General features: G+C 40.8%; 1 protein-coding gene across 3 annotated transcripts; it reads left to right on the top strand.

Moving 5' to 3' along the window:
- The first annotated feature begins 921 nt into the window (after positions 1-921).
- On the top strand, positions 922-12,364 carry gspt1l (G1 to S phase transition 1, like). 3 transcript variants are annotated; one of them, XM_057014527.1, is made up of 14 exons: positions 924-1,356; positions 2,235-2,279; positions 4,929-5,174; positions 5,433-5,466; positions 5,574-5,651; positions 5,754-5,934; positions 6,461-6,615; positions 6,884-7,024; positions 7,120-7,213; positions 7,621-7,701; positions 7,813-7,986; positions 9,649-9,738; positions 9,848-10,016; positions 11,695-12,364. In XM_057014527.1, the coding sequence occupies exons 1-14, from the start codon at positions 1,167-1,169 to the stop codon at positions 11,745-11,747; spliced, it is 1,731 nt and encodes a 576-aa protein (XP_056870507.1). In that variant the 5' UTR covers positions 924-1,166; the 3' UTR covers positions 11,748-12,364. The 3 variants fall into 3 exon arrangements, with proteins under 3 accessions (XP_056870508.1, XP_056870507.1, XP_056870511.1); XM_057014528.1 differs by lacking the exon at positions 2,235-2,279 and having other exon boundaries at positions 922-1,356; XM_057014531.1 differs by lacking the exon at positions 924-1,356 and having other exon boundaries at positions 2,249-2,395.
- The last annotated feature ends 331 nt before the right edge of the window (positions 12,365-12,695 follow it).

The raw sequence follows: 12,695 nt of genomic DNA, 5'->3' as shown, positions 1-12,695 counted from the left end.
CGACTTTAAGTCTAATGTGTCAATGCAAATGTCTGCAATCTACTATCTCATTTGTCCAGTTTGAGAACTAGACTACCTAGTAGCAGCTGGATAATTCCACACAGCTGTTACACAAACACTTTAATGAACGGTCAGAAAAAATAATACTGGAGAACTATATATGTGGCCATTTCTCGAATGAGGTCCAAACTTAGAGATTTCCATTTTTATAACATCTTTCTCTTTTGCACAATTATGAGGTACAATTTAGACACAGTCCATGTGAAGCTTGTACCCTATTGTTGGGCTACTTCAACATCTGTGCTTGATTTTACAATTTAAAAAACTTCATAAGGTGAAGATTTATAGAAAATGTTTATTGAGAGCCGGACAATGTAATTATCCTATTTTCAGTTCACTGGTGATTCCACTGTTGATGAACTTTTATTAAGTTTTTATTAAGTTTACATATTTATTTTTTCCTAATTCTCAGTTATATCATACACCCTTGTGCCCAAAGGTGGCTGAGGTACATTGATGGGTTAACTTTTAAGAAATATGCAAATCATATGATTATAATATAATTGTTTTGTAAAGTATGCAGTGGTATAGATGTGTAATTTGTAAGAGTTTTTAATTTAAATTTGAAAACTACAACGGGGTGAGTGTTTCTTGCAGTTTTCCAGGTTATGTTACAGAAGAATTTAAAAACCTTGAAGCTTAATGAGCCTTCTGAAGCTGAGCTCTCGACATCTCTTCATTTTGCGTCTATATTATTCTTTAAAAATCTGTGGCGAATCTGCGACTTCTGTAAAGGTCAGAAACTTCTCGAGGTGGTTCAGCATCTTTTCCTTTTTGGGAAATGTAGTCTTTTACTGTCGTTGGCGTTTTTCTGCATGTGCAAATTCAACTTCACTTCCCAGAAGTCCACACGCTTAGGTCGTCGACTAACGGGACCCATTAGCTCACGCGGACAGTCTCTGGGAGTGCTGAGTCGAATATCCTCTTTAGTGTCTCAGCAACAGAAAACCGGCTGCTAAATTTCGGAGTTATATCATCCTGCTTCGAGTTGGGACGCTAACGAGTCATCCAAGGGGAGACCTTTGCACCAGGGTTTGCGTGGACACTAATTTAGAGTCAGAGCTGCGTATCTCAAATCTTACAGTGGTGAAAATCCGAGACCCACGATGGACCCGAGAGACACTGCCCCTGATTCATGGGAACAAGAGGACGATTCGGAGGCCACACTCGACGGACAGCTTGAATCAGCATTCACAACCTTAAATGTGAACGCGAAACCGTTTGTGCCCAACGTGAACGCCGCTGAATTTGTTCCGGCATTTGCCACGAAAGCACACGAAAATCTAGATTCTGCTGGTAAGTTGACAGTCACGTTGAGGAGCTAGCTGTTAGCTAGTTGCTAAGAGGAGCTTGGGCTGGGTTGTTGCTAGCTTGCTAACTACTGTACAGACACGCGTCCCACAGAGCACAGTAAACTAGCAAACCACGCTTTTTGAACAGGTAATCATTCATTTTGATTTCCACCCAAAGTGATCCAACTCAAACTACAGTTCGTCTACTGTGTTAGCGTAAGTTCGTGTGAATATAGGGTTGAACTCTGGGTTATTGGACTGTCTTTAAAGTCGTCCAACCATTTTCATCTTGGTACAACTAACCGGCGCTAGCTTGCTAGCTTGGATGGTTTCAGAGCTGATTAGTTGTGTTCGGGCGATGGCTTTCAGTCGCACTTTCGCTTAAATACCGACATGAACTATATCCTAATTTAAGTGGTGGCGTTAAAGCAGAATTTATGCCATCGTTCCAAACAAGCCAAAATTCATCAGGTGACAGGTATAGCTTGTTCGGAACATATTGACGGGAACAGTATTGCCAAGTGTGACGTGTATTTCCTGACGCACTGTTGATCAAAATTAGCGAAATACGTTTAAGTTAAAACCACATGATTGGAGCCATTCGGAGGAAAAATTAGTACAATAGGACATTTTATATAAGAGCATGTGCCGTCACCGCCTAAATGAAATCCAATTGAACGTTTTTACCTGAGATTTAGTGATTTTTAAAGCGATCTACTGTTGTCCCCATGTACAGTTCCCGGACACGAAACAGTAAAAGTCTCTGACCAAAAATAGTGATTATATTGTTTTAAACATCCCTAATCAAGCTTTGACCTCTCTAACCCACATGTACAGTGTATTACAGTACCCTTGATTTTTTTTTTTTAAATCTTTTTACAGTTGCGGTTGAAAAGATATCCTCCACAGAGGCATCAGAAAATGTCGGTATGTATTGAGTTGGTGTGAAAGATTTAGACGTTTCTCCCCTATTGCAGGGCGACTATTGATGTGTCCAACCTCTGCACGGACTGTACACTCAAAACATCTTTAAGATCAGCCAGGTGACCAGTTTTAAGGTTATTATAGGGTCAACCGATGGTTTAATGAATCTTTAAGAATGTTACATATTTGTGGTTGTGTATGAATGTGTGACTTCACACGTCTGTGTGTCTAACAGGTCCTTTCCAGGCTATTAGTAATGTGCATATGTGTGTGTCTCTATACATACTGTCATTCAAAGTATTCTACAGCAATGTGCAGTCCAGTGAAGCTACCTATCTTACCTGAAGGTGTGTATCCACTGGGGAGTCCAGCTCCATTCACAAAAACACTGTAAATTTTGGAAAGGAAAAGTCACATCTGGCTATTTTACCACTGAAGGAAGTCTGCCCTAACTAGATACGGACATTAACACATGAAATGTTGCTTAAAATGAAACAATAAAGTGTAATATAGAGAATGTGTACTAGAGTAGTGAATTTTCCTTGAATACTACAACATATTCACTTGCATTGAATAAATGTAAACAGATTTTGCTTTTTGTTCCAAGATATCTCCATGTAAATGCCAAAATTACAAATCACACACTTTGTCTGTGCATAGAAAAGATAAACCAAGGCCAACTGGACAACCCAGAAGAAGCAGTGTTGTGGCCAGCAGATACGTCCTGAAAAGTGACGTTATTGTGCAACCGTGTCTCAACATGTGTAGCTGACTCAGCATCTGGGCTGATCACTGTTCAGTGGAAACATACGCCAGCCTAATTTGTACCATCATGAAACTGAATTGGAGTTTGTGGTATTCTAATACAACGAATGTTTGTTTAAAATTTAACTCTTTCCCTTCGGCATTATAGAGGGATGTCACAATTTGAACAGCAACAACCCACATTTTAGACACAAGTTAGACGGCTGGATAATAATCACCCTCCTTTTTAATTTTATGTCTTAATTCATATCGCCTCAATGTGGACGTATCACATAATCAGCCTGAAATGTTGGATAAAGTTCCACAGCTGGAAAGCTTAGTAGCGATGGGTTGAGGATTTGATTGTTGCTTATTTCAGTATCAGGTACAAAATCTTTGGACTGAAATGCTTTTACTATTAGAATTAATGTGCATTTTAAAAAAATTCATTCCTCTAAAAGGGACGGATGCATTCACTGCATTATAAAAATGATGTGTCGCTAATGCTCATAATTGGTTAGACTTTTGCTTTAAAAATCAAATCGCTTTAGACTGCTCAAGGTGGAGGTTTTAAAGAGATTTCAGGTTCCAGAATTTGTTTTTTCTTTAATTTCTTTCCAAGTCTGTTGTGCAAAGATGAGAGATTGGTTTCAAAGATAAGTCACTGACTGGAAACAGAAGTTTGAAGCGACCACTATCGGGAGCCACTTCTCACCACAGCCTAACTGAAGGTCTCGGCTTTATCTCCTGTTCTCAATAGTTCGGGCTCTCTGGAACTTACTTTATCATGTTGGCTGCACTCTTTTGGTGTAATCAGTTCAGACAGGACAACCACTATTTTGTAAGATCGCTAGTGATGTTAAGCTGCTCAAAACTGGCATAAAGATGCCATAAACAGCATCCCGTTGGAATAAAAGAAATAGGAAAGTGTGACAATAGGTCGTTGACCATTGCTGTCATGGTTGGGGTGAGTTTGGCCTCTGCTCATCTGGAAGGTGATTCGCTCTGCAACTATCTCGGCTTAGTTTTCTCCGACAAGTCATAGTTTAAAGATGTTGTCTGCACTGTCACACTTTCCACATTTATGAATGGTTGAGGTGGGCTTTTAATTACCCCACTTTGTACCAACTTGTTCATCTCATTGGCGTTCAGGCATGTTGCTGCTTTCTCGGTGCAAAGAGCTGAAATCTCTGATTAAAATTTACACACACTCAGTTCAAACAGTGAATATCTTTTTTTATATTGAGTTTATCTGGTGTCGAGAGCTTTCAGCCAAGAATGAGTCAGAACTTAGAGCCTAATTACTGTGTTGACACTGAGGATGATAAAAAAAACTTTGACCAATCTTGAAATTTACTTTTACCTTTAACAGTTTCTTGCATTTCACCGTAAGAGCATCTGAACTACTGTTGAATATCCCACCATTGTCTGCCCACATTCTCTTTGAAAAGTCGTTGGAAGCTAAGTACATGCTCTAAAACATGGTAAATTTCTCTGAGAGGGAGAGTAATCACTAGAGCCTGTTTTGTACAGTGTTCACCACCAGGGCCAGTCTTTGAACTCACTGGTCCTTATACTGTACAGCAGCCTCTTCATTTTCCCCTAACCACACACTGACAAAATCATCTGTCACACAATTCTTTTGTGTTGTTTGAGACTATTTCAGATTATAGAATAATTTTGATGTTTTTTAGACTTATAGAAGGTCTGGTTGGCAGAGCTTAAAATGCTGATGGAAAAGTCTGGGGAATCAGCATCCCTATAAAGTGTCTCTTGTGAGAATGACTGCTCAGAACGTGCTTCTTTTACCATAAAGTAAAGATAATACAGTACCTGTGTCCATCTAAATATGCCCCAACTATTTAAGTTAAGGCCCGATGTAAATTCTTTTTTTTCCTGTTTGTGCAGAGTGTGCTCTAGAGAACGGGGACACGGAGATGAGCACAGAGGAGCCATGGGACCAGAAAGAGGCTGAGCCAGATGAGGAGGAGCCTGGAGGTGGTGACAGGGGGCCAGAGGTGCAAGCAGCATCAGAGGAGCTTGCTCCTGAGATGATGGAGGAGGAGGAAGAATCGCCAGTGCCCAAGGTTCCACCTACCCAACCAGACGCCCCAAGAAAGGAACACATCAATGTTGTGTTTATCGGCCACGTAGGTCAGTTCAAACATCTGTTCACCTGCGTCAGTAGTGATGTCCACATTTATACCCTTGTTTATTTAGGAGCAATATATTATTGAGGATGACATTAGAAACGCTAAACAGGTCAAGATACGTGCTAGAATGTTTTCATAAATGTCTAAGGTAAACATTGTCATTATTTCAGCCCTGATCAGGAAATTGTATTAGGCAAGTTACCAACGATTCCAATAAAAAAGTAGTTGAATCTAAATTTAAATTGTTTGTCTCTTCCAGATGCAGGCAAATCCACTATCGGGGGACAGATCATGTGAGTGTCTTTCTCAGATCACTGCTTTCATGGGAAATACAAGAAATTACACCGACGGCAGCGACTCCTGAACATATCGGCTGTTTTGTTTTTCCCATCAATGTCAGGTATCTAACAGGCATGGTAGACAAGAGAACTTTAGAGAAATATGAAAGAGAAGCCAAGGAAAAAAATCGGGAAACCTGGTAGGTGCAGACACCATCTTTATTTAATCTAACTTCAGACACAGTTTTGGATTTCTGATTAGCGTTACAGTGTTAGAATAACTTTCTCTTCTTGTCTCTCAGGTATTTGTCTTGGGCCTTAGACACCAACCAAGAGGAAAGAGACAAAGGGAAGACCGTGGAGGTAGGCCGGGCCTACTTTGAGACAGAGAAAAAGCACTTTACCATCCTAGACGCCCCAGGCCACAAAAGTTTTGTGCCCAATATGATCGGAGGTGCATCACAAGCTGATTTGGCTGTTCTGGTGAGTTCTAAATAAGAACATTATGAGTCTCATGTTAGTCTCATGTCGGGTTAGTTTGTAGACGCATTTTATTTGAATTCTAATGCAAAATACTCTGAAAATGCCTAAACAAGTACTCAATTTTTTACCTTGTACTTTTCTCTACCTTGCTATAAGGCTGCAGCTAATAATTATTTTTAATGTATTGACTGCTTTTTTAAAAATATATACTTCATAACAACATGCCACATCTCTGTGTCGATCATGACATTGTAACAAAAACGTATTTTGCGTGTGGCTTATCCTAAAGCTAATGTTGGGACAAAAAGTAAAAGGGATGATCATGTGAGGTGTTGACGTATCGGCCCGGCCCTACCTTGTTGATGTGAAAGGAAAGCAAGAGGCACAAATATTCTGTTAAGGGTTGTAGACATTTGTCAGTCCGATCTGAGAATAAAAATACATCCATTTTTTGCTCCCTACATCTTAGCAATTCTTGCCCTCTGTTGAAGCAGCCAGGAATTTTAATGCTATTGCCAATCTTTAGGTCATCTCAGCACGGAAAGGTGAATTTGAGACTGGCTTTGAAAAGGGCGGACAGACACAGGAACATGCCATGTTGGCCAAAACAGCTGGCGTCAAGCACCTGGTTGTTCTGGTGAATAAAATGGATGATTCTACAGTCAACTGGAGCCTGGATAGGTGGGTACAAGTATAATAGGTAACTAAAACATCATGATTGCCCTCGCTGTGTTTAAAAAAAAACAAAAAAAAAACTGCTTTTCTTTGAGCAATTGTTTTGCCCTGTTGCCTGGTAAGGCTATAGTTCTGGAGGAAGGCCTGTCTTTATCCATTGTCGCTGGAGTCATGTTTCAGGAAAATGTGTAGTGTTAATACACATTTTCAACATCTGCGGTGTTTCATCTGTCTTTGAAGTTCTTTAATGTTTATCCTGTTGTCAAACTCACAGATATGAAGAGTGTAAGGAGAAACTAGTGCCATTTTTGAAGAAAGTGGGTTTTAACCCAAAGAAGGATATTCATTTTATGCCATGCTCTGGAATGACTGGAGCCAACCTGAAGGACCCCACTGACATTTGCTCCTGGTATTCGTAAGTCCTCCTCTCTCTTCTGACCAGCTCTATATAGTATGGAATGATCACTGTCATTATTCTCTTTTTACTAATGTCCATATTGTTGTTTTCAGAGGGTTACCCTTCATTCCGTATTTGGACAGTTTGCCAAATTTAAACAGATCAAGTGACGGCCCTGTCAGATTGCCCATCGTAGATAAATACAAGGTGAGAATGTTGCAACTTGAAACAAAAACATGTGGTTCAGGCTTTTAAAAAAAAAAGAATATAATGAGTTACTAGTAATGTTGGATGTCAGTGCTGACACTTCAGAAACCTATAAACTATTCTAACCACATGCTCAAGATAAAACTGCAGATTCCACAAAATATTGCTATTTCTTTCTGAAAATTACCTCATATTTTGCCCAAGACATGAGTATGTGGTAATTGGTATTATAATCTGACCACTTGCAATGAAATCATTAAAAAGGTTCATGTGTAATTTCTGTAGGTTTATGTTCATGTTTGCAATTCAATTTAATGGATTAACCAACTAAAAAATATCAGAATATGACACAAATCACAGGTCATTTCATTGTAACTGAATTAGCATCTTGGACTCTGTTTCATCAGGACATGGGAATAGTGATTCTGGGCAAATTAGAATCAGGCTCCATCAGTAAAGCCCAGCAGCTGGTCATGATGCCAAACAGAGTAAGAAATCCTACATCCTGATTCAATAACATGGCTGCTGTTACCATCTATATTAATATATAGAACCTGGTAAGATTGTCCTAATTAAACTTCTTGTATGTCCTTGTGTAGCATGTTGTGGAGGTGTTAAGTCTTCTGTCAGATGACGTGGAGACAGACAACGCCGGACCTGGGGAGAACCTGAAACTTCGTTTGAAGGGCATTGAGGAGGAGGAAATCCTACCTGGTTTTATCCTGTGTAATGCTGAGAACCTCTGCCACTCAGGGCGCATCTTTGATGCCCAGGTAAGTGTTGCATTGCAGATGTGGATTAAACAAAGTTTAACATCTGTGGAATTCACCCATTAGCAGCCTGGTTGCAATTGTTGACATGTTTTATCCTGTGTTGTTAATCAGCAACATCATAACCATGCATTAAAGGTCTGTTACCATATATGACTTGCTGTAATTTGGGGGAAATTAAGAGAATAAGTCAGGTTTGCAAATGCAGAACCAATTTCACAACAGCAGGTGGCACTGTGAACGCTACACCATGCTGCAGACCCCTGTTTTATCTGCTCTGAGCTACACAAACTGAAAGGCTCGAGCAACAGTCTGCCATGATATTGCGAATCCTACATGGCGACGCCACAACTCCGCCTCTTCACGTTCCGTCCCGCCTCCCTGTGGGCCCTGAGTGGCTTAGCGTTCTGTAATCTCTGCAAGTTCAGCTGAGTTGCTGCTCTGCAGAATCACAAGGTGACATCATCACTGCCACTATGCCAAGGAATGCGCTTATTCACTCGTGTGTTTAAGTGCTGGGAGATGGGTGACATACAAGCGCTCCTTAACTGTGCCATTAAATGATTTTTGTTGACATAGTGGTAAGTCAGACAGCGAGATAAGTTGGGAAGGCAGGCAGCCAGAAGAGCAGAATTTGTCCTTGTCCTCGTCACTCTTTCTCACACTGCTCTCCTCTTCTCTTCCCTTACCCCTTTTTCTTTGTTCTGGCTGACTTGTATATTAATTTCTGCATGCAGATATTTTAACATTGATTTTCAGGCCAATCTTTCAGAACTTATTACTTTTGACAAATCTAATAAAATATCTTCTCATAGGCAGGCGGATTTAGTGTTTTAAGTATTTCTGGGGAAGGGGGAGTTGTCAGAAACAAATCTTTAAGGGCTTTGTCAAGGAGACGTTGGAAATAGGATTCATAATATCTGGCTCAAATGGCCTTCATTCCTGATAAGCAAGCTAGCTTATGCATTACCATTTGGATTGGACCTCCCAGTCTCACGGAGATAAAACATCAGTGGTTTAGAGTGACTTACAAGGCTGCCTGCTGTTATGAATGATGAAATTCTGAGGTTATGTGGGACTCCTGGAATTTCTGCAAAAATCATTAACATGGATCTTTTTTTACTTGTAAGGTCCTTTTTTTCTTTTTTTTTTTTTACTGTGAGATAAACATTTTTGTACTTGTAGGATGTATATTTTTACTCATCAGAGATGCTATATTTGTTTCTCAAACATGGTTTACCAGAAACATTATTTATTTATTATGCTAGGACTGGTTGACTGTTGATCTGCAAACTTCACTGCGGCTATTCTTTAATTGTGGGGCCTTTAAGTTTAAACTCCATAGAGAATGTTTGTCAAAGGTTTGTAAAAGATCATCAAGAAAGGACAATGGCTTCTTCAATAATATAATATTGGCGTTTTTTTTGCTGTATATGAATAATATAGTTCCCAAAATAGAAACTGTCAGTATATTTGAGATAATTAAGGCATTCCATGCAAACTGTCATAATGTTTAATAATGTCACATTTTCTATTGCAAGCTAGAAATGATCATAACTGTCAGAGCTAAACAACCTCAAAAAAACCCTCTGGTTGTAATACAGCATAAATGTGTTTCATAATGATTTTCTAAATAATCAGCATTGTCTTTGTATCTCTCCACAGATAGTCATCATTGAACACAAATCCATCATCTGTCCAGGTTACAATGCAGTCCTTCACATTCACACCTGCATTGAAGAAGTGCAAATTAAGGTGAGACACATACTGTAGGTCCTTAAAGATTAATGCTGTTCATGGCATATGGAGTGGGATGACATTGAGTTCTACGTGTTCATTTTTTGGCCTTTGATTCTATCTGCAGGCCTTAATCTGTCTGGTAGACAAAAAGACGGGAGCAAAGAGTCCGAAGAGACCCCGATTTGTGAAACAGGACCAGGTCTGCATTGCCCGTCTGCGCACCGCGGGAACCATTTGCCTTGAGACCTTTAAAGAATTTCCTCAGATGGGACGATTTACTTTGCGAGATGAGGGTAAGAATTAAGAGGTGCTAAAGTGTCTCTTGCCATTACATTCTCTGAAAATGCTTCTCAGAATGTTTTATTTCTAAATGAAATGTTGGTTTACTTTAAATTATTTATCCATTTATTTCAACAAAAGTCAAAACCTATTATGGCTGGAAAATACCGTATTTTCACGACCATAAGGTGCACTGTATTAAAAGGCGCAGTCTCAGTTACTGGTGCTATATCTGTGTTTAGAACATACATAATGCGCACCGTATTATTAGGCGCATGCTGAAACATACAGTAAAAAATGACAACGGAAGTAAAACAGTGAGTTTCGACACATTTATTGAACAAAATATTCATTCTTCCGCCACAAAACCATCAATGTTTTCGTCTTCTGTGTCTGAATTAAACAGCTGCACTATTTCAATGTCCAACATCCCGAATTCCTCTATCTGAATCGGACTCACCGACCGGTTCCGGTTCAGCGTTGATTTTGTGAAAGCTCTTCCAATACATGAAGACGGTATCATAGCCCATGCGTCTACAATCCACCCGCATATGGTGGCATAACTTGCCCGCCGCTGCCTCATAGTCTTTGTGAAGGAGTGTTCGCCTTCCGTCATCCAGCGCTCTGTCCGTTTCCATGGCAGCCGAGAACCACAGTGAACGACGACTTCTCATGCCCCGTTGCACGTATCGCCACCGTGCCGGTCCCTTTTTCTCCATTTTGTGGGTCAAAGGGAAGGTAAAAGTCATAGTGTGGCTGGGCGCGGTTATCTTGTCGCGGCAGTAGGTGCGGAAGATGGCCGCCCTCTCCTGGTTAGGGTTAGGGAAGATGGCCGCCCTCTCCTGGTTAGGGTTAGGGTTAGGGAAGATGGCCGCCCTCTCCTGGTTAGGGTTAGGGAAGATGGCCACCCTCTCCTGGTTAGGGTTAGGGAAGATGGCCGCCCTCTCCTGGTTAGGGTTAGGGTTAGGGAAGATGGCCACCCTCTCCTGGTTAGGGTTAGGGAAGATGGCCACCCTCTCCTGGTTAGGGTTAGGGTTAGGGAAGATGGCCACCCTCTCCTGGTAATCCGCGGGCAGCCGCTGCGCAACAGTTGTCCTCGCGCGTATGGAGATATGCCGCCGCCTCATAAAGCGAAAACACTAAGATTGCTCGATTGCCATTTTCAGCCGCATATTCGATGGCCTGCAGTTTAAAGTAAGCCTCATTCATGCACGTCTCGCTTGACCGGCGCCATTTTAGGGGATCCTTAAGCGTAGGTGTGCCGCTCATCGATTGGCGCAGCGTTTACCATCGTGCACCCACCAAAGGCGCACAGCAGATTTGGGAACTCAGTCCACACACAAGGCGCACCATGTTATAAGGCGCACCGTCGATTTTTGAGAAAATCTCAGTGTTTTAGGTGCGCCTTATAGTAGTGGAAATACGGTATATAGAATTTGTCCTGCATTCATAGTGTAGAGTTCACACCTGAAACAATATTACACAGGTGTGATTTTTACTGTTCATGCGAAACAACTTCCAGATGGCATCAAGCTATTGTCTTGTACACTGCCATATGTGCAGTTCCAGCCTGGAGTAATATACCGCTCTGCTCTGGGTGGGATAGACTACCGAACAGTTGAATACCTGCAGCAAGAACAGCAACATGGTGTGTTGGCTTTTAACTGAAAGCTGAAATACTGTGTGTTTCAGGTAAGACCATCGCCATCGGTAAGGTGCTGAAGCTGGTTGATGAGCGGGACTGAACTTAGAAGAGTTTTCAAAGGTCCTGTTGAAGAGTGGGGCAGAGCTTGGTCATTACCCACCCACACTGTTGCAGGAGGTGACGGCGCCTCCTTGCCACGCCCCACTTCTGCGTGCCGAAGATCAGCTTCAGAAAAAAATTAAAACTCATGTGAGAACCCTTTTTTAAAGCAAATGACAAACCAAGATGAAGTCCACACGAGTCAGCTTTCTCATATTGAGAGCTCAGCTATGCCATTTCTGCATTAGCCTTCCCTCCACCTGTACCTCTCCCCTCTACTCCGGTTTAACCTCACCTCTACATCATTACTTTCTTCAGATTTTTTTTAAATCAATTACAAATGGCAGAAGTTATGTATGTAAGCAGATGTGGATTGGGGTTTTGGTCTCAAAATTAAAAAAAAAAAAGATTTTTCAGAAGTAAATTGGAACAGAAATTGTTTGGATGAACTTAAACCAGTTACAACTTAAACCAAGATGTTATCTTGGGTGTACATGTCTCATTTTGCTTTTACCCAATTATTTTTGGTTTCTTGTGGCGTTCTGGCAGTGTGCTTGAGCGTGTTCAAATGTTATGAAAGCAAACAACTATGACAATAAAATAAATTGGGAAACCAAAGTGTGGTCTATATTCTGAGGTTATGTAACTCTGAACACTTTAGATTTCTTTCAGAAACATTTGCTACTGGTTGTGTTGCCATAGCAACCCATTAGAAGTCAGTGACTAATGTCATATAAGGATGTTCAACAGAAATGTCATTGGTAATGTCACCATGGATGGTTAATACTGATGCCTTTGTGGACCTGCAGTTATTAGTGACTTGGTATGTATTTTGTCTGTATGTACATGTCAAAAGATCTCATAATAATTCCTTTTGGGAACAGTTTTTTATACCGCTTTAGCGCCACCATGTTTTAGACAGGAATTTTGGTAGTTGAACTGGATAATA

The sequence above is a fragment of the Takifugu flavidus genome, chromosome 18, assembly GCF_003711565.1.
Source record: "Takifugu flavidus isolate HTHZ2018 chromosome 18, ASM371156v2, whole genome shotgun sequence".
Taxonomy (NCBI): Eukaryota; Metazoa; Chordata; class Actinopteri; order Tetraodontiformes; family Tetraodontidae; genus Takifugu; species Takifugu flavidus.
Note: the sequence above shows the minus strand (reverse complement) of the source record. Positions and strands in the feature narration are given on the sequence as shown.

Coding starts and splice junctions, on each gene's coding strand:
- gspt1l (XM_057014527.1), top strand. CDS start 1,167: ATGGACCCGAGAGACACTGCCCCTGATTCATGGGAACAAGAGGACGAT. Junction 5,175..5,432: donor TGTGTTTATCGGCCACGTAG/GTCAGTTCAAAC, acceptor TGTCTCTTCCAG/ATGCAGGCAAATCCACTATC. Junction 7,214..7,620: donor CCATCGTAGATAAATACAAG/GTGAGAATGTTG, acceptor CTGTTTCATCAG/GACATGGGAATAGTGATTCT.